The sequence below is a fragment of the Tursiops truncatus genome, chromosome 10 (genome assembly GCF_011762595.2).
Source record: "Tursiops truncatus isolate mTurTru1 chromosome 10, mTurTru1.mat.Y, whole genome shotgun sequence".
Taxonomy (NCBI): Eukaryota; Metazoa; Chordata; class Mammalia; order Artiodactyla; family Delphinidae; genus Tursiops; species Tursiops truncatus.
Window position 1 is genome coordinate 49,492,486 of NC_047043.1, and position 27,947 is coordinate 49,520,432.

At 40.0% G+C, this 27,947-nt stretch overlaps 1 protein-coding gene across 3 annotated transcripts in view; it reads right to left on the reverse strand.

Moving 5' to 3' along the window:
- Positions 1-27,947, reverse strand: part of GADL1 (glutamate decarboxylase like 1) — a 490,491-nt gene that overhangs the window by 89,088 nt on the left and 373,456 nt on the right. For all 3 annotated transcript variants that reach the window (XM_073810938.1, XM_019946661.3, XM_073810939.1), the window contains one exon: positions 7,094-7,293. In XM_073810938.1, coding sequence (XP_073667039.1) covers positions 7,094-7,293 — 200 coding nt within the window. The remainder of the gene's footprint in view (positions 1-7,093; positions 7,294-27,947) is intronic.

Sequence of the window (27,947 nt, forward strand, 5' to 3'; positions counted from 1 at the left end):
GGCCTGCACTAATCCTGGATACCCCCAGGTTATGAAATCCAGGCAACGACTCTAGAAAATTCTAGTTGTTCAGTTGATCAACTTTGTGATTCTAGGCAAACTCCTCAGACTCCCTGAGCCCTCCTCAGTTTCCTCATGCACGTAATGGAGATGTGGAACTAGATTTGTAAACTCCTTCCCCAACAGATAAGACCGTTAAGATGAAACTTCGACACACTGCCCATAGTCTCAGTTTAAAATATCTGTCAAGGGCTTCCCTGGTGGCGCAGTGGTTGAGAGTCCGCCTGCTGATGCAGGGGACACGGGTTCCTGCCCCGGTCCGGGAAGATCCCACATGCCGCGGAACGGCTGGGCCCGTGAGCCATAGCCGCTGAGCCTGCGCATCCGGAGACTGTGCTCCGCAACGGGAGAGGCCACAACAGTGAGAGGCCCACGTACCGCAAAAAAAAAAAAAAAAAAAATCTGTCAAACTGGCTAACATTGCTCCTGGGAGAAAGGCATCCTAAGGCAGAGCTGAATCATTTCAGTTAAAACTCTGCCTTTTGCAAACCACGTGGATCAATGCCTCCATGCAGTCACTCTCAGAACCTGTAAAGCCCAGTGTAACGAACAACTGAGGGTGGAGGTGATTTGGATAAAGAACTATAACAATAATAAAAGGTTTACACCAGAGTTCCCAAACTATGTTCCTTGGTACACCATGTTAATAGGTTTCCCACATGAAAGTGTTCCATTTAAATAAATTTGAGCAATGCTAGGCATATCCATTAGATTGCTTTTGCTTAAAATTAGAAGTGTACTTGGCTGAATTCAGGAGAACATTTATTGAGCTGGTTGGAAAGTTCAGTAACGTCACCAAGAAACAGGCATTTTCTATTATTTCAGCCTGCCATGTTCAGAGTGTTAGTGAATTCACTGGTGTTCACAAGATGGCAGCCACAGCTCCACACATCACATCCACATGTGACAGTGTCCCAGGAAGAAAGAGAGGAGGCTGGAGCAAAATGCATTTTCTCTTAATTTCTATTTAGGTAAGAATATTTTCCTCAGAAGACTTCATAGAATTCTTCCTGTATCTTATTGACTGAACCTAAGTCATATATCCATCCCTAAGCTAATGACTGGCAAAGGGGATACGCTTAGGTCAATGTTCCCAGCTGGAATATTGCTATCTATATAAAATTGGGGTTCTGTTGGCAAGGAAAAAGGAAGAATGGTTTTTGGATGAACAGTCAACAGTGTCTGCCTACTGGCTAAAGTTTAAAATGTTCCTATATTACAAGCCCCTCAGAGCCTTTAATGTGCTAATGAACACTTTGAATCTCCAAGAGAGGACCAATGTATTGGTTAGCATTGTCAAAACATATTTGACCGTGGAAACATTTTTTGGAAGAACATCTATTAAGATCTCCTGGAAGTCTATTATCCCATGGAGTGTAGGTTCAGAAATGCTAGCATAAAGTGCCTCTTCTATAGGGTACCTACCCTCTTCTTAAATAAATGCTTAGGGACTTTCCTGGTGGTCCAGTGGTTAAGAATCTGCCTTCCAATGCAGGGGACTCAGGTTCAATCCCTGGTCGGGGAACTAAGATCCCACATGCCGCAGGGCAACTAAGTCTGCACGCTGCAATTTCTGAGCCCGTGACACAACTAGAGAGAAGTCCATGCGCCACAACAAAGATCCCGCATGCTGCAACTAAGACCCAACACAGCCAAAAATAAAAATAAATTAATTAAATTAAATAAATGCTTAAATGAAATGAGTTTGGGGGGAGGGGATCCAAATAAGGTTTAAGTTACTTCTGCCTACATTCATAGGATGATTTATTCCTCGCAACTTTTCAGTATATGGACACAGTCTAAAGATAAAATACATTAAAAAAAACAACAACTCTATTCTTATCTGATACAAGCCAGAAAAAAAAGATATACATTGAGTTTTTTGATAAAACTCAGGAACCATAAAACACTTCTACCAAAAGGCATCCAGGTAAATGGGTTCAAAAAGCAACAATAGTGTCATAAAATTCACAGTCCTTCCCACTGAGCTTAGCAAAAAGAGAGAAGAGAGAAAAAAATACACATTAGTAAGTTTTCACCAATCCTACTGGGTAAAAAACTCATTTTATTAAGATCCTGGCTTAGTTTTGAAATGTACATTAATGAAATCTTGCTCTGAAACATTTCCCTCCTTAGTTCCATGAGTCCATTTAACAGTTGTGCATTTCACTTGCCCTTTTGCAGGACATACAGTCCTTTCCAGAAATAGCCTTTCCAGTCCCTTTCTCAATTCACCAGCCACTTGGAGTCTCCCTGGAGCGCTCTGGACCAAGTGCCTCTCCCAGTCTCATCTCATTTGAAATTTCTTCTGATGCAATGGAACCTCCCAGAACTCCTGGGATTTTTTTCCATATGCTTTCTGTATGCTCTGCATATATGAGAACATATTGCATGGCATGTGTGATTCATCACAGACACCTACATGCTACATTTTACAGCATTGTGATGTTTTTAAAATTACAAATATAAAGAAAAAAATGAAAACGTTGGCCCTTCTGTAGTCTTCTAGACTCTCTCCCTCTCCTCACCTAGAGAAATACACTAGCACAAAATTGCCTTGTGTTACTGCTTACCTTTTCCATACTGGTACCAATAAATCCCTCAGTGTTCATGCAAGTCAGAGAAATGAATTCCATCTGAGAGATTACAGAGATTGTGTGTCAGAGGAATAGATAAATGATACACTGGAGACCTAGCAACATAGCAGAATGGAAGTTCCTGACCTGTTTCTTGTTCTTGAAAAGACTTACGCACATGACTCTTCTAGATTTGCTTTAAAAATTACCCCTTAGTGAATATCCATTTAACTTGAGTGTTGTAACAAAGGCCTACAAGGTGCCCTCAGCAACCAGTAGCCCTGGGTACTGTAACACGTTTTCAACTTTTCTAACTAGATATCAGAGATCACAATCACCTTGTGCCCGAAATGGTGGTTTTAATAAACCTCAGCCTTCTGGGTTTCAATTATGCTTAATAATCACATGCTGCTTTAGGTTCCCAATGTCACTGGTTTTCCAACAACCAAAGGAGAAAGCAAGTTTTTTGTCATTAATATTTCTTGAGAGAAATGTTATCTCATCCATTGGAATGACAAGGGTCAAATGGAAATTAGGGAAAGCCTCAGAGATCTTCTAGAAACTAATTAGTTCCTTCTTGCTGGATTTCTGACAACTCATAAAATAGGAATCATTGTCCTCTCGAAAAGGTCTGCTCTTGCTTTCCCAAGGGAAGAGGGAACATCTGATCAGGGTGATGGCTGTCCATTGGTCCATCAAAATCTGGTCATTAAATCTTAAGGTCAATATACAAATTTTAAAACTAAGTTCCATTCAGATTCAGGAACATGGAAATGTTGTTTCTGTGGAATCAGTGCAATCCTTACTGCAATATGCCAGGGGAAAAGACTTGCACAGCCTTCTCTGTGTTTAAGAGACCTGACCTAGGTAGGGCCTGTGGGAATGGGCATCTTATCTCCCTTAGGCTGCTGATGGCAGATGTGTACCACAAATAGTAACACAATTGTCATCTGCAGCTTTACTTTGCTAGAGTTGTTATCTACTGGAGAAAATCATACTTTTTGGAAACAAAACAGTGTTGGTCTGACCTAGAAATTAAGCCAAATATAGTCTTTTGAGAGTGGATGAGAATCATTTTTATTAGGTAAACTGTAAAACAAGTGGCTGCAGGTCAGTAGGCTTGATGAGAAATGGTATTTTAACTCCCACCAGCCAGTGGTTTGAACCGATTATGCTGGCTCATATAGAGTATGGTAGTATAGAGTTAGTTTGTACTGGCTAGTGAGAGCCAGTTGTTAAATAATCAGAAATTTACCAGCCGCGACTGTTGGTAGCTTGCAATTTTCCACAGTGGGAATATTTACACCATGGAAATTGGCAGACATTACAAATTGGGGCCTTTTTCCCCTCCTGAGAAACAGTTTATCAGTGCACAACTGCACATAGGCTCCAACTAATAGAACAGACCTCAGAATTCAGAAAATGCTTCCTCTTTCCTAAAAAGCAGAACCACATTCAATTTGAAAAGACATAAAATCATGAAAATAAAGCACTTGTGTTGCTAATATGAAATAATTCTTAATCCCAGAGAAATGTTCTCCAAGTTTATAATTTCACATTCATTCCAAGTGACATGCCTAAAAGGACTCTTCCTTGGCACCTGTCACTGGGGATGGGGGAAGATGATGGCTTTTGCCCACCCCAGGAATGGACTGTTGGATATCAAGAATGTGGAAAGTTAAGGCAAGAAAACCATTATGACTAGTGGCATGACAGAAAAGGGATTATTTTAAATATAGGTCACAGAGTCTGCAGTGATGCTCGCTGAAATGTTAATTCAATTCAATTCAACTTGACAAACATTTACAAACAATGTGCTGTTGAACTGAATTGAAATGTTTACACTTATCCTCTTGTGATATTTCTCTGCAAAATTAGGAAGTAACCTTAGACTATAAATTAAATTCCACCCTGAGATGAATGTTAACTTTGTAATAAATACGGTCATCAAATATTTACATCTAGCCTTGTTTCAAGACACCTGTCATCGAATTACTTAGCAGCTTTGATAAAATAATGCAGAGTCTAGCATACTTAAATAGTATGAGAAAAATACAAACAAGGGAACAGAGCTTCCTGAACTTTTAGTTTAATGGGCAACTATGGATATTTGTGGTAGACAGTTTCATGTTTTCACCACTGTGTAGCTATCTCCCCACTTCTGACGAAGGCACTTTATCCCTGCTTCTAACAGAGGTACACTCCTCACTCAGTGTCAGTATATTCTATATACGTAGGAGGAGTCGACAGTCTTCCCAGTGCCAAGGGAGAGCATGTGACTCAATATCACATTTCCCTGGCAACAGTGATTGATTCAGATATGGACATTTGCCTCATTCAGAAGGAATTAAAACTTTCCTTGGGATTGTTGAGAAAGGAGCACTCTTTCCTTTTGACCTTGAAGTTGAACCTGGGAGGCTATAGATCTGACCCTCCTGGCAGCTACCTTCCTACAGAGGAATAAACTGAACATGGAGGAGAGCAGACCTGATTGATGAACAGAGATTAAGGCCTGGTGATCTTGTTTAAGCCCCTAGAATAAGCCATTCCATAGTCATCACTACGCTGGCTTATCAGTAACATGAGCAAATAAATTACCTTTCTTTGTTTATAATGTCTTGAATGAAGGTTTATGTTGCTTACCAACAGACACAGTATTTACAGATTTTTCAAACTACTTTTTAAACCAAAATCAGCAGAACTGCTGACTTCTAATAGTCCTCTGAAAGTGCCAAAGCCGTCTTTTTCCCTGTCCTTATATCTAAGCCCTTCGCCATGTAACCTTGCAGTTCTTTCTGCCTCTTGACATTGAGTTTGGCCATCTGACATTGAGTTAGGCCATCTGATCTCCTTTGGTCACTGGAATGCTAATAGACATGATGCAATCAGGAGCTTAAAGTATGCTTGCCTTCTTGGGCTTCTGTTACCACCATTACAAAACCAGGCTCTGGCAGGCCTGTTGGTCCAAGGAAGATGCAAGACATGCAGGCAGGAGACCCAGACCCTCCTCCTACCCCCACAGCCACCGCAGGATGAGATGAAGCCACTCCAGCCAACTTGCAGACCTCTTAGAATAAACGATTGCTGCTTTAAGATACTGGGTTTTTAGACAGTCCTCAGTGATGCTCAGAGCATCACTGTCACACAGAGAGGCACATAGGGCACCCATACCTCTTCCCTATAGAGAGAGGAAATTGTTTAAGTCTCTTAAGGAGACACTGCAGGTTTCTGCAATTGAAATATGAACAGGGAGTAAAGAAGGAGAGATTATCCAAACCAGAGATCACAAACTCTGATGCTTCTAGTGGCCAAGCAAGAAAATAATAACTAATAAAACTCATATAGCATGTGGCATATGCCAGGCACCATCCCGGGTGTTTTACAAATATCAATTAATTTAATTCTACTAACAGTTGTTTGAGTTCGAAGCTGTTGTTACTTCCATCTTACTGGGATGCAATGGAGGTAAAGAAAGTTTTTGCAACTTGTCCAAGTCACAAAGCTTGTAAATGGTGGAGCTAACTTTTGAGTCGCGGCTATTAGCATTCTGTGCCACAGTAAAACAGGCTCAACAAAAACCAGGGGGTGTGGGGGGCGCTGTGGGTCTCCAGAGTCAGGCATCACCATGTTCAGTGCCTTGTCATCAGGTGGGACTGAGAACACTCTGATCTTTTGAGAAAAACCACAAATCTAGATTTTTGACGGTCTCCCTATTAAAAAATATTTGGAATGTTTGATATTTTAAAACACAATCCAGGTTAACCCAATGGATCTCAGGCCCAACAAATCACATTCAAAACTACATTTGGCCATGGGCTGCCATCCACACACACTGGTCCAAGCTTACCAGCAGAGTCCTGCTCTGGTGGCAAGCACCCAGCACCTGTATCTCAAGAGCTTTCCTAGTGTCATTGAAAGTGGTTTCAAAAGCTTTGTCCTTACGTTACAAGAAGGCAGCAATGACGGTGCTTCCACATCACCCTTACCTGTATGTCTTTCCACCAGCCCCACATTCTCACAGACCATCTTTTCGGGTCCTTGAAGTCACCAGGCTCTCTCCCACACCCAGAGATTTGGGCCTGGTGCTCCCTCCTCCTGAATCAATCTTCTCCCCTTTCTTCATTGGGTCTTAGTTGAATGCCACTTCCTCCAGGAAACCTCTGACAACGTCCCTCAAGAACATACTAGGGAACCCTCCCAAGTGCTTCTGGAGCACCGTGTACCTCCCTTTACCAAAAACTAGGTGCACCTGTAGTTTATCTGCTTTGTTACTTGGATGTATCTCTCACTAGGTTGGCATACTGGAGGGCAGAGGGTAGAACTGCTTTGTTGGCAATTCCTAACACATACTAGGTACTGAGAAGATGGTTATTAGATGAAAGAAGGAATACATATATGGAAGAACATCTTTCTATTAGACACCCATGGACACACACACATACACACAGAGCAAGTACCTAGATAAAGCAAGAGCGCGGTTAACTTTTTCCTCAAGGCCTAATGTGCCCAGGGCCTTCCAGGTCATCCAGAACTTGAATGCGTCCGGTCTTCTGCTACATTGGATAGACTTGTCTCCTGTATCATAGCTGACATCATAGAATTTATCCTGTTGGAAGAGGTAAGATGCCTTGGCAGAGTAGCATTTCTTAAGTAGGTCCTTTCGGGAAAAAAAAAAAAAAGGAAGAAAGACAAACTGTAAGACTGTCCATTTTAGAATGCAGTTGATTTCAAAAACACATGCCCACCAACAAAACCTGTATAATATTCTACCACTTTGTGCACAAAGTATTTGGTCTCGCTCTGTGACTGCCCTATGTCAGGAACATTAGGTGTGTATTAACTTTGAGACACAGATGACCCGTTGTGTTTTCAAAAAAACCAAAAACCCCTCAGAGTTGAGAATGCTAAGTCCATCTTCACAGTTGTATTGATGAGTATTAAGAAGCTTTGAAATGATCATATCATCATCTGTATAACATATGACATCAAGATGGGCCAATTTCTCAAGATGAAAAAAAAATTGTCTGTAACTCACTCAAGGCTCTGTATTAGAAAAAAAATACCCAATATAGTGTACATACTTTATACAATTTCACAGGCAAAAAACTAGGCTTTTAAATCCAAATCCTTTTTTCAATTCATATCCATATTGAAAAGGCCAGAATTGACAGTAACCCAGAGATTAAAAAAAAAAAAACCTGAGGAAAGAGCTTATGGAAGAGTCAAACAAGAGTCAACACGTTTTAACCACCACTAAACAGCACCTACAATTCCATAGAATTGTGGGGGGGGGGGTTGGTCTCACACAGGTTTTATTTGCAACCAAATTCAATTTGCATTTACTGACTGGTTACTTCTCTCTATGATTTACCCTGGGTGACAATTTGCCCTGTTTATTATCATTCTAGAGTCTTTACTTTGACCTCAAATTATTAGAGTGTAAGCCCTATTTCCTTCAATGTCATGTGGGATCTAAGAAATCCCAGGTATCCTAGCCCATCCTTCACAGCCCCACAATCCCCTGAGCATCTTCACTCCTAGAGAATACCCATTAGAACCTTCTGCTTTCCTAGCATAACCAAACTGCTCAACGCCCCTTAATCACTAGATCATGCCCCATTTGTATCTCTGTTCACACAATTTGCTTCTCTTTGTCTCTGTTTTAATGTATTTGACACACCTGAAAGAATAAATGCAGCATATTTATAAGTTGTGAAGTTTCCTAACACTGAACACAGTCGCCTCTCTTTCTCTAGGTCTGCCTTTCCTTTGGGTTCCATCTCAAGTTCTGCTTCCCCTCCAGCTTCTTTATCTGCCCATCACGTTGGACTACCTTCTTTTTTTCACATTTGACTGCATTTGTTGCCTTTGCTCCTGTGCTGCCCCTACTAAGTGAGCAGCCCCACATATTTTCTCCTCGTGAGGCCAAGCAGCTTCTTGAGGGCAGGAATCATTTCCTGTCCATGTCCACATCCACAGAACTTAACACTATTGGGCACAAAGACCCTCACTAAGCAGTTAGGGTGAGGACACCACCCCCCATATTCTGTACTTCTCTCACATCCCCCTGACGTTTAGTATGAACAGAATAAACACAGATACAAGAACTTCTCATTTGGTGCATCTTCCAAACTTTAACAATGCAGAACCATCAGTGTTGTACAGGAAGCTACAGAGAAACTCCCCACGAGTCACGGAAGTCCTAGAAAATGATTCCTCCTGAAGAAAGAATGTATTACATGCCTCATTTGAGTGATCATCATGTACTTAAAGAATAAGGAGAAAATCTCAAGGTATCACATTCCAAACAAAAGCACACATTCGTTGTCTTAATAACAATACTGCCTTGCATGGACACTAATCTGGGTATTATATGCTCCAATACCAAAAAGTATGATTCTATAATATGTAAAAAATGATACACCAACTATAGTCAAGAACTCCAAAATCTGGCTCATCCAGTATCCAAAAGTAAACTGATTTTAAACTAATAAAGGAATACTAGTAAGCCTTCAGCCTGGCTCTGATGGGTAATATTGGTAGACACAGGGGAAGAGGAGATTGCCCCGACCTGATCAGTAAGGTAGAAAAAGCCCTTATTCTTTAATCTTTACTATAATTCTATCATCAATCTCTCAACTCTGATCACAGCTGTAACTACTGCATCTCCCTACCCTCAAAGGTCAGGAAATTTGGTTACTGTTTCCATAGCAACTACAGCCTGACCATATAACATTAAAAGACCACTGTAGTTTAAGGACAAACCACACGCGCGCGTGTGCGCGCGCACACACACACACACACACACACCACACACTTATACTTGCATCATGATTATAAATTTACTTTCATCAACCATGAAAGATTCAAAAATTCCCAAAGCAGATGAACTTTGGACATGTCTTGGGCAAGTTTCAGTGCCTTCTGTTAGTGACTGAAAGGGAGAGGAAGCCCATCCATTAGAGGAAGACAAATGGCATCATCACAGACAAATGGAGAAGCAAAGAGCCCAGAAAGCATATCACAGAATGAGTGATTACCCTGTAGTCATGACACTGTTGATCTCGCTGCACTGAAAAATCCTCCTGTCTTGGGAAGGTTTCATAAAGAACAACTAAAAGTATTTCGATATTTACTTTATCAAAATAAATGAAAACTTTCCTCCCAAAGTCCCTGCTTTGCATTTTAGTTTCTATCTTTGTATTAAAATGGATGAGCTGTCTTTAGTTTTAAGATAGACATCAACTAGAGAAGATGTTCAGATCTCCAGAGAAAACATTTTAGAATAAGTATGGTAAAAGTTAACATTTTTGAAAACATTTAATTAGTCACTGCTGTGCTATCAAAGAGAAGGACCATGCTCATCTTTATATTCTTAATCCTAGCAGGACAGTAAATACTAGTTATCCGAATTCTAGAAACAAGTATTCAATGAGAATGCCAATTGCTCCATATTGTGATAGCGTCTCAAACAGTTCTCAGGAATTAGGAGACATTGGGTTAGGATACACACAGTGACAAGTGAAAGAAATGCAGTCAAAGTAACTTAAGCAAAAAGGAGAATTTTTATAGGCGCATATATTTAACAATCCAGTCATATATAACCTTCAGGCATAGTTGGATCCAGGATTAAATCTACAATCTGTCTTTTTCCTCTTGTTCCGTTTTCTTCTGTATTGGCCTCACTCCTAAAGCAGAAGGCTGGGAGGAAGCCTTGGAACAGTGTCTTCCAGTAGGACCTGTGAGCCCAGGGGGAGGCTCTGTTTAGAGAGTGATGAGAAACGTAAAAGAGGCAGCCTTGGCTGGTGACGCTACCCAAGCCGAGAGACCACTGGCCTCCCAGCCTCAATCTCTTCTGAAGCCAGTGGGCAAGGGAGCCCAGGAAATGTGGTTCCCAGCAGTCAGGTCCCTTGCAGAGCAAAGCTGAGGAAAACTGGAGAATGAATTATACAGTAAAGAGAAATGACAAATGACAAGCACACTACATGAGTGCAGAAGCCACAACACTCCTTTTCACCAAGCATGTAACAATCATGACCAGAGCTAACATTTATGGAGTCCTTACTGTGTGTCAGGCACTGTGCGTGGATGAATTCATAAATCTCATAACAACCCAATGAGGTAGTTCTATTATTTTTCAGTGCCATTGCACAATGTGTGGAAACTGCAACCCAGGGAGGTTCAGTTAATGACGTAAGATCATGTAGCTACTGAGTGGCAGAGCTGGGTTTCAAACCGAGGCTGCTAGGATTCAGGGCGTGAACCCTTCACCCATTATATTCTACTCTCTCTGCACTGGAGCTTAAATATTTGTGGAGGAGAGGGACCTGTAAAAGCTCATGAAGAGTTCTTGAACATGGCAGCAGAGAATATACCACAACAGAGGTCAAAGCAACCCACATCCTGTTTCAGATTCTTTTTTTTTTTTTTTTTTTTTTGATGGTACGCGGGCCTCTGACTATTGTGGCCTCTCCTGTTGCGGAGCACAGGCTCCAGACACGCAGGCTCAGCGGCCATGGCTCACGGGCCCAGCCGCTCCGCGGCACGTGGGATCCTCCCGGACTGGGGCACGAAACCGTGTCCCCTGCATCAGCAGGCGGACTCTCAACCACTGTGCCACCAGGGAAGCCCCTGTTTCAGATTCTTACTTTGTTCCTGTAAATACGACTTCTAGTCTTACTAGTGTAATATCTTCTCTGTAAAGCATTTTGAGATTTTTTCTAAGTACTTGTGACTGGTGATACTTAATTTATCACCAAAAATACATCCTGGATTATGAGGTTACATATTTTCATTGTCAAAATGAGCTAAGCCATCTTTGATTTCCACAGGCCAGACCAGATCTGCAGGCTCTTTCCAAGGAGTCAGTGAACACTCCCAGTCCTCACTTCTCGCAATCATGTTTTTCAGCTTAACAAAATCTCCTAAAAACTCTTCCCGTATGGCTTTTCACATAATCTGTCCCATATCATCATTATTTACATGCAAGAAATTGCCTAGATGCCTTAGGAAGTGGGTATATTAATCATCTTTGTACTAATTAAGTCATTCCAAAATTAGGTATTGAGGACTTTTATAACAAGCACTATGATGCCAGGAGCTTAGATATATAACCCCATGGAGGTACAACACATCTAGGCTCACACTTGTTGATCGAATGTGCAAAACTAAATTTAGACTGTGAATAGCAGGAAGGCTTGGTTGCAATCTAGAATACAAAAGTGAATTTTAAAAATGATTATAGGGCTTCCCTGGTGGCGCAGTGGTTGAGAGTCCGCCTGCCGATGCAGGGAACACGGGTTCGTGCCCTGGTCTGGGAAGATCCCACATGCCGCGGAGCGGCTGGGCCCGTGAGCCATGGCCGCTGAGCCTGCACGTCTGGAGCCTGTGCTCCGCAACGGGAGAGGCCACAGCAGTGAGAGGAAAAGATTATAGCTTCTGATGTTGTCTTTGTTTATTTATTGAGGAAACATTTTGAGAGCCTGAATATACGCCAAAAGCTGTGCTAGGCACTGGGGCTGTAGTGGTAAATGAGAACGCCACTATTCTTAAGAACTTTAATGTGGAAATGGGAACGGAAACACAGTCAGTTACAGTACAGAGCAAGAAGGAGCAAGAAGGAAGGTCATCTTTCACTAACTTAGAGGCATTAGCACACACCACTCCCATATTTTCTTCTGAAATGTAAATCTTCCTTAAATTCGCCCAAACTATGGGTTAGAATGAGTGGATTTGGAAATGAGGAGGCTGAACTAAGAGACAGTTTTAAGAAATGCAACTTAATACTTTTAAGCAGTGATGGTACCTACAGGAGAGGGTAAAGTCAGGCTCAGTGTCTCAAAGAATGTGTAAGGGCTTCTATAAATAGGCAAGAAACATTTGATAGCACAGAGAACACTTGGCAATACTTCTGCGTGCCCTACACGCATTTAAAAATAGTTCTATCAGGCTTCTCTCCTAGGACAGATGGAGATTTTCTGATCTTCCCCAGGCAACTATCAACATACCTTCTCTGTTAAAGATTATCTAAAACAGTGTTTTTCAGTCTCTGACTACAACCCACAGTAAGAAATTATTTTTCAATAGTGACAGCATCCACTCTAAAATACATGAAACTGAAACAGAAGTTTCTTGATAGAGTATCCATCACTTCTACATGAAATGCATACTGATATTTTCTATTCCATTTTATTCTCACTGTTCATTAAAAGGGAAAATAAAACCCTGATGTGACTCATAGTTGACTATATAACTTAAGACCAATTAGTATGGTGGTTCTTAACCCAAGTTAATATTAGAATTATCCGAAGAGTTTTTTGAAAAATAGCAATGCAGGGTCCTTACTCCAGATCAAAAAATCATAATCTTTGATGTGGGGTAAGGGCAATGCTATTTATTTTAAAAGCTTCCCAGGTGACCCCATTGTGCAGCCATGACTGCAAAGCACTGCTCTGATGGGTCTTCACCTTATGTTGAAAATCCTGATCTAGAAGTTTTGCTCGGCATTACATTCACATTGAATCTAGAAAACTCTCGAGGGTTGAGTTTTCACCAGAGCATATAAACCAGCCTGATTATCTGCCTTCTTTTTGTGCCGTGACTGCCAATCATCCAAGTTTTATTTGTGTGTGAATACAAGTGAAGAATGACTTTAGTCCATGCAACTAAATAAAGAGCATACAGGTTCGATATGAATAATGCTGGAGTCTTCATCGGGGGAAAATGCTCCGAGCTATGAAACTTATGTCCAAGGGTTTGGTGTGGATGTGATGTGAAAAAAAAACCCCACAACCTTAATCTATTACACTTTTCAATTTGCTAGGTGTTTGTGATGGGGGACAAAGATTCACTTGTTTTTGGAAGCTTAATCATATCAACATGGATACGAGTAAACCTCACTCACTCAACTGAGATCTTGCATTACTCCCATCTCTGAGTTTCTACAATTCTACCTGATACATATCTATTGTCACCCTTCTTGTTGCAAAAGGGAGTTAAGGCAGCTTACAAAAATACGATATGGTGGGATTAGAAGAGAAAAGGAGGAAGGGGAGGCAAGACAGCAGGGAAGGTAGGAGGATGAAGGAGGTGGGGACGAGGGGGAGGAGGGGAGGACACGGGGTCCATTCCGACAGAAAAGGTGATGCGGAAACACGATGAAATGTGGAGTGACATCTGTGCACAAAAGTTACGCCAGAAGGAGAATGAAAGGGGACAGATATTTGCCAAGGTCTCAGCACACCCGGTCCCACAGGCACAGCAAAAGCGTCCAGGTGTCACTTGCTGCTTCTGAGCGCTGAGTCTTGACTGTGAACTGTCAACTACATCATGCTGCCCCATCGCCTCACTCATCATTCATCTGTAATTTGAGGATAATGACATTGCGTTGCATCCCACCTCCCGGGGATGGATATTCATGGCACAATGTTTAGGTGAATGTCTGGAAGAAAACATTTATTAACTCAAGACATATTTCTTCAGTCTAGATGGCTTAGTTGCCTCTCTGCAAAATAGGTGGACAGACATAGATGGAAATGAGGTCTTTCAAATTGGACAAAATGGACACCGAGCAAGTGTGCTGCTTTGGACGGGGGCTATGAGAGCGATTCTACAGCAGGAGCACAATATTTAACAAAATCAATCTATGTCTCCAGCTTATTGCAATGCTGTTCACAGGGGCACCTTCAGCAGCAAGGCTGCTGGCCTACATTTCTGGGAGTTTTAGCATCCTTGAGAGGTCTGGCCTCTGAGGCCTGGAGCACAGGTAAGAGATTGATTTTGCACAGGGAAATGCTACCCAGGAGGGCCATTTCTGAAACACAGTTCCCTGATTTTTGTAAAAATCCCATGAAAGGGTTGTTGGAAATTGTTGATATTACCATAACCATGGGCAATCCCACAGAAAACTGGCTTAAATAATAGTTTGAAATGAACTAGGAAGCACTTGGTAAAAACCTCTGAATAGAACCTGGGATGTAGTGAACAAAAGCATTCTTTTCCCAAAGACTCATAAAATACAGAAATGTGCTAAAACGACAAAGAATTTTCCCACTGTACACATGGACATTTGTCCACACAGAAGAATCTGTGCATTCACATGTGCCCTCAATCTGGAGAGAACAAGGAAACAAGAAATGGCATGCACAGGGTGCCCAGCACATGGCTGGCAGCATACTGTGCACTTTTGGACATTCTCTCACTCAAGGTCATAGCACTTCGTCAAAATGGGAAGTGTCTCCATTTTACAGATAAAATAATGGAATTTCAGAGAAATTATGTGACTTGTCAAAGTCACACAGGGCAGAAGCAGAGGCAGAATCTGAACACAAGTCTTGCTGGGCATCAAGGGCCCTAGGTGGAGGGAGGTATGCATTGAGAAATCGTATTTAATCCCAGAATTTCCTAGTCAAACTGTGGTCCCAGAGCGTGGGGAAGACAAAGTCCTCTCTTCTGGAGGTTCTAAATCAGGGATGGGCGAGTCTGTAAACGAGCTCTGTAAACAGCCAGAGAGTAAATATTTTCAGCTTTAGAAGCCATGGGATCACTGTCACGGCTATTCAACTCTGGGAGTATAACATGAAAGTAGCCATATGGGATCCTTAAATGACCAGATCACACATTCTCCATTTCGGACTGTTTAGAACAGGTCAGAAATCAGGCAGTAACTGGGGTGAAGGCTTCACTCCGACGCTTACCCCATATCCTCAAGCCCTCGAGCAGACCTCTGCTCAGAACCTCTAGGAAGGCCCTGTGCGCTGACAGGTCCAGTGCCCAGAGGCACAGGAACTGCAAATGAACCACAGCTATCTTTCTTCTCCCGGCCTCCCCAAATCTATGAAATTGGTACAGTGATGAGGGACAGCATATCTTCTCTATGATTTTATGTAGCCTGGAACCGATGAATGACATTTTTGGTCCTAAACAATTATGATAAATGCCCTGAATGTAAGTGATGCCCTGTCTCAAGGATGCCTAAAGCAATGGTGGCTTTGGGGGACATCCCCATGTGGGGAACGTTAACCCCCGCGGGTCCCCATCACTTCATTGTTAAACTCTACAGCCAAAATCAGACTCTACAGTACACTGAAGATTGCTGGCTCCATGAAGTTCACCTCCCCACCCATCAAGAGTGAGTCAATCCCACAGCACAATCTTTTTAAATTAAAGAGACATATAAAGAACTTCACTCCCCTGGAGGTTTTCCTCTTGGATTTCAACTGAACCCTTTAAGTGGAAGGCATCCTATAACTCTCATAATGGGAAAATAAAATCTGTTAAAGTGACTAACCTTCTAACACTTGCTGTTGCTACCTCACTGGTAGAAAACAATCTTTTTCTTATTATATATAAATTCCTGATTCTCAGTAGTTCTGAAAAAAGCGATGTATTTCATTGAATTTCACTACATCTCTGGCAAGTTGGATATTGAAATGGCACAAAGACGCTGACAATACTCTAAATGAATGCATTGGTATTTCTGTGACTGGGTGTCGAGGGTTTAATCCGCACTATGGTGCTGTCTAAAACTGGTAATAAAACAGAGGAATAATATGCCAAGATAAGATCCAAAGGACATATAATAGTGACATGTGCTACTCCGTGACAAGGGCATAATGAAATGTACTGGGGAGAGAGTAGCCTTATGAAACAGAAGCCGTAAACTTCTTTCTGACAACTGCTGTGAGCTAGAAACAGGCAAGATGCAATCCATCTACCTTGCTCCATTTCAGTTTCTGGACCAGGTTTAAAACTCAGCAATCCATTAGTAAGATGTCACAGCAAGAGATGGAAAACATTTATAGTACACAATTTAGGCTCTCTGCCTGGTTCCCAGGGACTCCTTACTTCCCTTCTCTCCCACAGAGATGGTCACATCACACCGTTCCCCTGCCACATCCCCGTGGTCCCAGCTTACTGGACCAGAGGTGGAGAAGACAAGGAATTTGGAATGAACACTGCGAGATCCTAATTTAGCTTGTGTTCGTCTTTTGGGTAAAGATGTAAACATCATACTGTGAAGTGCCAACTTTTACCTGTCACATGAACTTAAAAACAAATAAAATTGTTATGAATTTCAAAATGATATCACTTTGGATATGCAAAAATGATACTTCACTTTTCTTTCACTGAAATCATTTCTGATTTTGAGCTATGTTTATTTCCAATGCAAACTATTTAATCGGGTCACTTCCAGAAAAACTCAAAGCTCAAACTGAGTGATTTCTCAGACCATGCAGACATAAAACATGGGCAATCGAGATTTTTCCTCTGAGAGTTTTCCTCCTCTTACTTTTTGTTTAGCGTCGTTGGGACATTCACAAATGCCGCTAAGGAGGGTTATCAGATAAAATACAAAACCACCTATTAAACTTGAATTATATACAAATTTCATATAAATTCCTAAAACCCAAAATTTTTAGTAAAAGTATTATGCCATGCAATATTTAGGATATACTTATACTAAAATATGACATGTCATTTATCTGAAATTCAAATTTCTCTGTGCATCTTATGTTTTCAATTGCTAAATCTGCCGACTGAAGATAAGGAGGGGACATCTGTTTCTGCAGTGTGGTCACCGCTGTCCTTGTGCTGACCACCTGACCATCTCTAGCTCTTTCCAGATGCTCTTTCCTGCTTATGTCTAAAAACCTGCCTTGGGCTGTGGTTGTCAGATCACGAGTCATGCTCCTTGCTTCTTGACCCTATTTCCAGTCTCCCTTGTGCCCCCCATTCATTTTCAGTCACTTTTGGTTGCTCTTCCCACCAGCCACTGTGAAGTCTACAGGAGAACTGGGGGTATTCTCAGGCACTCTCATGCCTTGGATATACCCGCTTCCCATCTCTATTTAATTTCTGCTTTCCAGATTGACATGAGAGGTGGGGGAGAAGGGAGCCTTCCCAAATCTCTGAGCCTCACCTAGAACTTGGGCCAAGAAAGGAAAGAACCCACATATTCTATTTACAGGGAAGTTCTGTTTTTTCTTGAACCCCCTGGGTTTGCTTATTCATGTTTAATACTTGGTTCTTCTTCACTCTTCTCCCCGCCCCTCCCCCTCAAACTTGAGGACTGTTTATCTGCTTGGGAAAGAAAATGCAAACTAAAAGTGGATTCTGGATGATAAGATGTCCTTTCAACTTTTGAGTTTAAAAGGTAAAAATTCATCACTCTTGATCTCTGCTTTCATTTTGATTATCTGACTACAATAAAACAAACCAGAATTTCATAACACATCTTAAGCACTTGGAAAGTTAAAATTACTTTTATAAATCACCATTGGCTCGAAGAGTAAATCAACACTGTGATTATAGATTAATTGGGAAATAATTTAAATGAGAATACTCCAAAACAAAATTTAAGGAGCGGAGCCAAAACTGCCCTCAAATGTAAAATAACATTTTTACAGAACAAAAACATAAAGAAGCAGGAGTAAATGAATAACAATTAAATAAACAATAAAGATGTGACTTGAAAAAATAAATGCAAGAAGTGATTCTTATGGAGAGAAGATAAGGTAAGCAAACTAAGAAAAAATATTTTAAAAATTAAGACTTCAGGCAAGGATATAAGGTAAAAATTAGATGAAAATGATGAAATGATATAGATTCTACTAATATACTTGAAAATCTCAATAAAATGTATTAAATATTTGAGAAAATGTTCTTGAAATTGATCAAGCAGAGCATGAAATTCTTATCAGCTGAATAAAAATGGGAAAATAATTATCTCCCTCCAAATTTCTGAACAAGAGTTTTTTGGTTTTTGTTTTTTTTGTGTGGTACGCAGGCCTCTCACTGTTGTGGCCTCTCCCGTTGCGGAGCACAGGCTCCGGACACGCAGGCTCAGCGGCCATGGCTCACGGGCCCAGCCGCTCCGCGGCATGTGGGATCTTCCCGGACCGGGGCACGAACCCGTGTCCCCTGCATCGGCAGGTGGACTCTCAACAACTGCGCCACCAGGGAAGCCCTGAACAAGAGTTTTATGATTGACTTTTCTCACCATTTCTAAAAGCTGATGATCTCTATGCTCTCATAATTATTCTAAAACAAATAAGACAGTTAAAGCTGACAGTCAAAATAATCCAACCAAGATAACATGCACACATACTCGCATGCATACACACACACAGAGTAGATTAATTGTATGTATATAGAGGCCAAAATCTAAGTATACAAATCCATTAATACATTAAAGTAATTTACTGCAACTAAATGAGGTTAATCAGTAATGTAGAGAATCAATGAACACACATCTAACTTTGTTCAGGAGTAAAATGATAGAACTACCTTATCAGATATTTAAAAGGGATATGGTAAAATTCAATACTCATTCCTAGATCATTTCTCAGGAGGATTTATACAGAATGTATATCTTAAGGCAACTTTAATAAAATCACAAAGAAGATAAAAATGCCTTCTATTTACTATTATTACTGAACATATTTTTGGAAATTTTATCAGTGCATTATAATTGCAACTGATATGAAGCAAACAAAATATATTAGAATATTAGACAGCAAACAAAATTACAGTTATATACTAATAGTATTATATATTTATAAAATGCAAGAATAATTTGAAATCTCTCAGAACTAATATGAAATCTGGTAAGATAGCGGTGGTCATAGTTAAACAAATGAATAATTTTAAATGAAGATTTTATAAGCCCAAGTGCCTCTGTTTTTTAGATAATGAGGGGGGTAGGAATGGGTAAAGAAAGGAGATGCTAGTTATAGAAGCAAAATACACAAATCTATATCAACACAGATACAGTAACATATTAATATTCATCTATCAAGAAAATTTTAAATGATTTAACTTTGGTGGGTGCGAGTAATTTTTATATTCCTCATTATGCCTGACACTATGCTATTTTGATCCTATATTGCTTTAAAAATGGAAAGAAAATACCAATAACTGATATGTTAAAGGTCACCTCTGTTTCAATTAAGTTTTCTAGACCAGCTTCTTCAGCAGCGTTGTTCTTTCACTTGATCTACATTTCCAAAACACCTGCTTTTTACCCTATTACATAAATACGGGTATTATATTTTAATCATTTGCTTAAAATTTGTTTCTTACTATCCCCTGAGTTTACTTATGATAGGGAGCATGTCTTACTCGAGTAACACATAAGAGGCTGCACACATTTGCAAGTGGAATGAAAGGGTGAGTAAATTAACGAATGCTCATCCCCACTGGCAGCACTGAACAGCAGCTGATTATTAAAATGCCAAAGCCTGACATAGCTCAATTCTGGTAATAAAAGACTAGATGAACTCGAAACGCTCCTACGGAAAATAACAAGAAAGGCTGGAAAAAAACATAAAAACTGCATCTAATAAAAAGTGTAGCAGACCTATACAAGGCAGAAGTAAACTTCTGGAAGGTACAGGAGAGGAGTGGAGCTCAGAGGTGAGCCAGAGATGCTTCCACCCCAGGGGCATGTTCAGACTCAGAAGGGCAGCTGCGACAAGAGCTAGAGTGGGGAGATGTGAGGGAAGCGGGACTGTGGCCTCCACGTGCGGGGACCTGGAGTATCACCATCACTTTTCCTCCTAGCAGGCATTTCATGGGCTTCAGGAAACAGAGTTCAAAGGTGGTCAATGTAACGAGAGCACTAAAGCAATCTTTTCTCTTGTTTAGGACCCAAAGGTCTCCACTGGAAAGAGAGGTCAAGATTATACTCTGAAGATCCAGAGAATCTTTAAGCATTGGTCCTGGACTGTTAATCCCCCCCTAGATGCCCAGAAAATGAAAATAAAATCCTCTGTAAAGAAAGAGAGCTTCATTTCTAGTTTCAAATTATTCCTGAAGGTAAATTTTTAAATAAAATATTCAGTAAACCCTCAAAGATTGTAAGGTACCTCTCTAGACAATGAGAGCCAGGACTCACAGACTTAAGAAACAATAGGCATAGCACTTGTGGGAATCCAGAAACTAGAGTTAGCAGAGGCAGACTGTGAATCTATGTTCAGAATGTTCATGGAGATAAAAGCTGATCTTAAAAATGTCGACAAGAACGTAGAGACCTTCTATATGTAAAAAAGATTCAATTTGACGCTACGAAACCAGAAAGACAATAATAAGGTAAGAACCCAAGGGCTAGTGTTAATAGCGGATTAGACATAGCTGAAGAGAGAATCAGTGAATTCCAAATAGGCCCTAAAAATTATCCGCAAGGAGACAAGGAAAGACAAAGTTATGAAACTTACAAACTAGAGTAAGAGAAGAAACAGTAAGAAGGTTTAATATGCATTTAATTGGAGTGCCAGAAAAGAAAGGAGACAAGGTCGATAATTAAATGGAGAATTTTTAAAACTTATGAAACATGTCAATCTTCAGATTCAAGAAGCACAATGGAGTCTAAGCAAGAAAAACCAAACAAAATATATATTAATAACATTATAGATAAATGGCAGAAAATTAAAGAAAGCTAGAAAATCTTAAAGGAAGCCAAAGAAAGAAGTTATTTTGCCACCAAAGGAATGACAGTTAAGTAGTTAACTTTCTAATACACAATGCCAAAAGACAACAACAAAAGTCATTAAAGTTCTAAAGGAAAATTCCTGACATAATTCTATTCCCAGAAAAAATGAAATAAAGACATTTTCAAAGAAGCAAAGTCAAATAGAGTATGCCACCTTTTGATTCATTAAGAAATTCCTAAATATGATCTTCAAGAAAAAGGAAAATTATACCAGATGGCACCTCTGGGACATAGCAAGCAATGAAGACATGTACACAAAAATGTTCGTAGCAAAATTTTGTAAAAGCCCTGAATTAGAATAACTCAAATGTTCATCAACAGCAAAATGGATAATCAAATGGCGATTTGCTCATATGGAATAGTATAAAGCAGAAAATGAATAACCCTGTGATTGTGCAACTCGTGAATGAATCTTACAGACGTAAGGTAAGTTTGAGTAGCAACAAAGCCAACCCAAAAAATACATACTGCGTGATTCCATTTACATAAATTTCAAAAAGGCAAAAGTAAACTAATTATTTGAGAATGCATAACTACAAAGCAAAACTAAAGAGAAAAGTTAAAAAGTCAGTAACAGGAAGGAGCACATAGGGGATTTCTGGGTTTCTGTTCTTTGTTTTAATGTGTGGGAATCACCTGATTATTCTTTTTATAAAAATAAATTAAATAAATGCATTTCATGCATATTTTATATTTTCCTTATATTTCATAATAATTAATTGAAAAAATATCAATATCATCTAAACTCCCAAATAGCCCTTAGAATGAACTACCAGAGAAGATTCTAATTCCTTTTGCAATTAACAAAACTTCCTAAATTATGATTTTCCATCAGCATCATAGTGACCTAAAGGCAAGTATGTTTGCTGAGTAAATGCACGTGTGCTTGCATGCACGAGTTGTATGTAACTTCAATATATAAAATATGCCAATTATTTTACAGTTTCTGTTTTTCTACTCAGTCCACAATTAATTCCTTTATTATATGACAGTAACAATTTCTGTACAAATTAGTGTCTAAGTACAACAGCTAAAAATCTATATAAGATGAATCTATATTTACCACCTCTGAGTCATCTATAAAATTAAAATACTTCTCTTATTCACATGCACTTGTATCTGCATTTTGAATTGCCATGGAAGAAAAACCCACAAAAAAATGGACTCCCTGAAATTATTTGGCCTTGAAACAGCAAAGCTAGAAAGCCTAATTAGGAGTGTCAGATATGTTTTTAGATATCTTCCTTGGAAAACAACAAATATGACAGCTAGAAATGTGCAAAGGAAAACAAATGGAACGATTTATGCCAAGAAGTCAAAAGGGCCTCAAGCATCACACCAGAGAGTAGAAATAGAAGAGAAAGCCTTGCTGTAGTGAGTTAATAGTAAAAAATAAAATAAAGGCAAAAGGCAGATGCTTAGAATATTTAAAAAATGCTAAAATCGAATTTTAGCCTACCCACTGAGGCAGGTGTAGCTTGCTACTTATGGCATGCATTTTTCCATTAGCTTCTTTCCAGGTTTTCTTTTATGCCCTAATCCTCATGTTTCTTGTTTTTTTTTTAGACTTTAACTTATGTAATCTTCCTATATTATGGGACCCTAATCCGTTTTGTTATAAGGTAAGATAGAGAAAATTCCATCTGTAAGTAGGATCTTCTCTCTGGGATATTTTTCAACTGCTAGTTTTTGTGGAATCAGAGATGACAAAAGGACACAAAGGTAGAATTTCCTATTTCTTCCCTCTTGGTCATTTCTTAGCAAATCTGAAGTTTTCTGTGATGAATGGCAGAGAAGCAAATGTTGCAGTCCCATAGACATAGGATGGCTGTTATGAAGAACGAATTCTTCACCTGGAAGGATATCAGAGAAATTCCCATATTCTTCGGGTTCTCCAGAAATAGACCAGGCAGATGATATTAAATGCAACCACGGGCAGCACCCCAACTCATTCAAGTCAAACTGATGAAATAAATGTAGCTCGATCAGTAGGACCAGGTGGAAGCCACCCAAAGGTTTGAGGGAACTCAGGGATGAAATTGGAAAACTGTTGGCCAAGATGCTTGATCTAGCATTACAAACAGCCACCACCGTTACCCTGGCAGATTGTGAATGTCATTCTGTTCATTAGAAGGGGTCAAGAGAGGACCCGGGAGCCCTGGAAAAGCAAGCTTCTCTTCCGCTTGTCCAGTATCCAGTAAAGCACAGCACCATTAGACACTGAAACAAAAATAACTTTCTAGGGGAAAGACAATATGGTTTCTGCAAAAAGGAAAGCATGAGTCACTGATTTATTATTGGTCTCTGAGGCATGTAGATAAAAGGCCAAACGTTGGCACAGTTTAGGGTAGACTTTTTCTAATCACCAACATGAAATGGGATGTAAGGAGATAATGGACATCTCAAACCATATGGATAAGACAAGCAATTTCTACACCCCCTCAAAAAAAAAAAACCTCTATGAACTAGCAAGAAGGGACGCTCTGAGACTTGAAAGAGATCAGGTTGTGATGATAAAGGATCTACTGCAGGTAACAAATTTAAAATATTACCATTTGATAGTATTGGAAAAAGATACAAAGTAAGTTCACTCCAGGAAACCTTTTTATTGAGCATGAATCGAGTGTCAGGCTTTGTACTAAGTTAGTGGGAGTACAGCAATGAATAGACCCCTTCTGCTCTCCAGTAACTCACAGTCTACCATATAGATGATTCCAAGAACCAAGGGATAGGTTCTCTGCTGGGACTTGTGCCCATTTATGACATGATGGCAACTATTGACTGGAATCACATAGTACAATCATGATCATGCAATAACACATCCCTCAGAGCTGCAGTTCACCAAGGAATTAATATACTAGGCTATATGATGCATGGTTCTAAAACAAAGTTACTAGGCTATATGATGCATGGTTCTAAAACAAAGTACAAATCCCCTTGTTAAAATTAATGACAATTGCAATATGAACCCAGTAAATACTAAAACCCAATTTATTGGTTTGTTCAGTGGAGAAAGATATGATGGGTTTTGAACACAAGCAATTCTAACATTAATTATTATCACTCTTTACCTCATGGGGAAGGAAAGCAGACACTATACCATGTGAAGTTTTTAAAATGTGATGCATTTTATATATGCACAAATTTCCAAAAGCCTCATGAAAAAATTAACTTTTTTCATTATAATTTTAAAAAAACAGCAATTAAAAAGAAAATGGGCTATTTACCAACCACGAATTTGTTGAGCTCTGCCAGTGTCATGAAATTCTCAACCTTGCTGAAAAGCTGAAGAATTTTCTGAGCTCAGGCAAGAGTCTCCAAGATCTGGAGAATAATTTTGGCAGCCTCAAGCCCAGGAGACTGATGTCTCTCCTTCAAGTCAAATGCTTCTTTTTTTCTAATCAGTTTTAAACACTGACCTTCCCCCTTTTCTGTTCCATTAGCTAGGAGGCTGTCATTCCAAAGAAATGTATAATGTACGTGTGTAGGGGAAGTGTGAGTGTTCTCTGGAATGAGAGAAAATAAGTTTTTGATGATCAGATTGTTCAGTATTTTCAAACCATCTAACAGCACTTCCATAGGAACTCCATGAAGAAAAATGAGAGCTGAAAAAGAAATCCTCACCAAAGCAGACATAGTTTGTCCTAGTTTCTCTGATAAGCCATGTTCTCTCCCTTTTTTTATTTTCTTGCACATTTTTTTAATGGCATATAATAGTTTTCCTTCGCAATGTCAATGATCATTCAGGATAGAAATTTAAGTGGGTCTGAGAGAGAACACATTTCTCAGGTGTGGTATCCCAGTGAAAAATTCCCGCCTTCCCTTGGGGAACCACACTGGGAGATGGTATGAGTCTCCTTTTCTATTTTTTCTCCATGCATACCAGGCCCACAGTATACCTTCAATGAGTGTATACTGAATGAACTCCCTGCTCCTCTTCTCCCTGCTACTTCTTCAAAAGAAAAACTGGGGGCTTCCCTGGTGGCGCAGTGGTTGAGAGTCCGCCTGATGATGCAGGGGACACGGGTTTGTGCCCCAGTCCGGGAAGATCCCACATGCCGCAGAGCGGCTGGGCCCGTGAGCCATGGCCGCTGAGCCTGTGCGTCCGGAGCCTGTGCTCTGCAACGGGAGAGGCCACAACAGTGAGGGGCCTGCGTACCGCAAAAAAAAAAGAAGAAAAACTGGGACCATCCTGAGCCTCCTCTAGACTGAAGATGAAAGGGAAAGAATTCCAAGTCTATCTCCAAAGCCTCACATTTGAAACCTAGGTAGCCCAGAATTGCATGTCAATACCTCCAGCTAAAGAAGATCCCTGAGTAGGAGGAGATACAGTACATCACTGGATAAAATGAGAAGGAAAATGGTTACATGTCTGTAAGTATGGGTGTATAAATGCCTTGCCTGTCAAATCAACAAAGCTAAAAACCCTTGCTATGTCAAAAGCTAACACACACACACACACACACACACACACACACACACACTCTGCTAGTGAGAAGGCAAGCAATTTTTTAGAAGGGAAATTAGGAAACAAGTATAAAAGAGCATCATGAAAGGTGATCATGGCTCTTCGACTTCTAAGAATTTATTCTAAGGGAAAAATAAAGGATACGCCCAAAGATTTAGCCTCAAAGGTGGCAGCCACATCTATATTAGCCCCAAATCATTTGTGTACTTTGTTTTTGTTTTTTGCGGTACGCGGGCTTCTCACCGCTGTGGCCTCTCCCGTTGTGGAGCACAGGCTCCGGACGCACAGGCTCAGCGGCCACGGCTCACGGGCCCAGCCGCTCCGCGGCATGTGGGATCTTCCCAGACCGGGGCACGAACCCGTGTCCCCTGCATTGGCAGGCGGACTCTCAACCACTGCGCCACCAGGGAAGCCCCTATTAGCCCCAAATCAAAACAATCTAGTTGGTCAGTGGTAAGGAGGTAGTCTAGTTAATTATCAAATATCAAAATGATAGAACACCATGCGGCTATGGAAAATGTATACAATGCATATTGACGTGGAGCAATGTTCACAATTTTGTGAAACAGAAAAAGCATGCTAAAATCAAAATATGTTCTTATGTTAGATAAATACATATGTGTAAATTTAAATATATAAATATGCCTAAGAAAATATGCATCTTCAGATATTTGTAAAGGGCAACTTTTTTCTTCATCCTTCTCCTTATCTGAATTTTCTGATTCTGGTCTATGATGTAGGTGAATTACTTCTGAAATAAACATATAAAAATGGACATAATAAAAAAAAATCTTTAGTATCTACATAGTTTTTCTAAGAAAAAAATGTCCCTTTAATTATCTATAGCTGCTAGGTTAAACAGGAAATCCTTGTGAGTTAATATTGGATGATGATGATAAGTAGAAATAGAGAGGAATTATTTATTCTCAAAAAGTCATCTGATTAGCATTTTTCATGTTCTCATGTATCTGTTAGATTTTTTTTTAACTAAATAGTTCTTCCAATAAACACTAAAAGTCAAAAAGCCAATACTGAGATTTTTCTCCATCTATGCATCTGATTCTTAGACGTATTGCCTTTTATTTTAGATCAAAGCATCAAAATTGTCTTTGATCCAAAGCAACCATGTAGTCCCAGCATTTACATCTGAAGTCAACCTATTTATAATCACAGATTTTTTTAAATCCCTGATTTTCTTTTTATCCCTATCATGCAGAGTGTCAGTGACAGTATGACTTGGAGAGCAACAGCTCTTTGTTTTGGAAGCAGTCTTCTTTATGGATACAGGAAATTGAAAATGTGAACAAACACCACCAGCTAGTCAGTCAGCATTGTGAAGGCTGGGGCTTTGAAGGTACAATTAGGGAACTGGTTTTTCCCTTAACAGAAGTATGTTCACTAAGTAATTTGCTTTCTTTTAACTAGAGTTACCCCCTTCCATTAACTGGAGAAGTAAGTCCAGATTAAAATCACTATTCATCAATTGCCTGCTGGAGGCACACTCAAGCCTTGTGTTAGGACTAAGGCAATAAAGCTCATCAACTAGCATTTTAATCATTGTTACCTCAGAGCTCTCAGAAGGAATAATTTGGGGTAGGGGAGAAAGTGGAAACTCCTAGTTACTGCTGATATGAAATCAGATATTTCTGAGGATTTTAAATTTACTGAATCATTCATTTTTTCAGTGGATTTCTATTTTTTCCTCGTTCAGTGAGTACTTGCTAGGCACGCGGGATACAGTGGTGAATATAATGACATGGTCTCTATCTATATACAGCTTACATTCTAAGGGAGGGAACATTAATACATGAGAAATCATAATTAAAAATTGTGATGAGCACTTTAGAGGAAGGGAATGGGCTCTGAGAAGGAATCATGGAGAGATGACAGTTACTTGGGTGAGTCAGGAAACTCCTCCTTAAGGAAGTGATACTCAAGCTTTGACACTAAGACAGAGTCACACTCCTCCTAATATGTTTCTATCTATTTCATTAGCATCACCCTGTCCTGGTCCTTCTACTGTCTCCCTGGCCATTCCAACTCAGCTTTCTCACTGCTGGTTCCTCCTCTTCTAAACTCAGACTCTGAAGTTTTTCAGGCCTAAGATCTCCAACCTCTTCTCACTACAAAGTTCCTCCCAAGGCAAGCCATTCCACTTTATGACTTCAAGCATCATCTGCATTCAACAATCCCCTAATATATTTTTCCAGCCCAGAACACTTTTCCTAGCTTTGGATCCATATGTCAACTGCCTACATGACACCTTCACTTGCATACTGCACAGGAGTCTCAAATTTAACATAGCCCATGCTAAATCAAGATATTTCCCTGTGGAATCTTCTCTTCCTTCAGC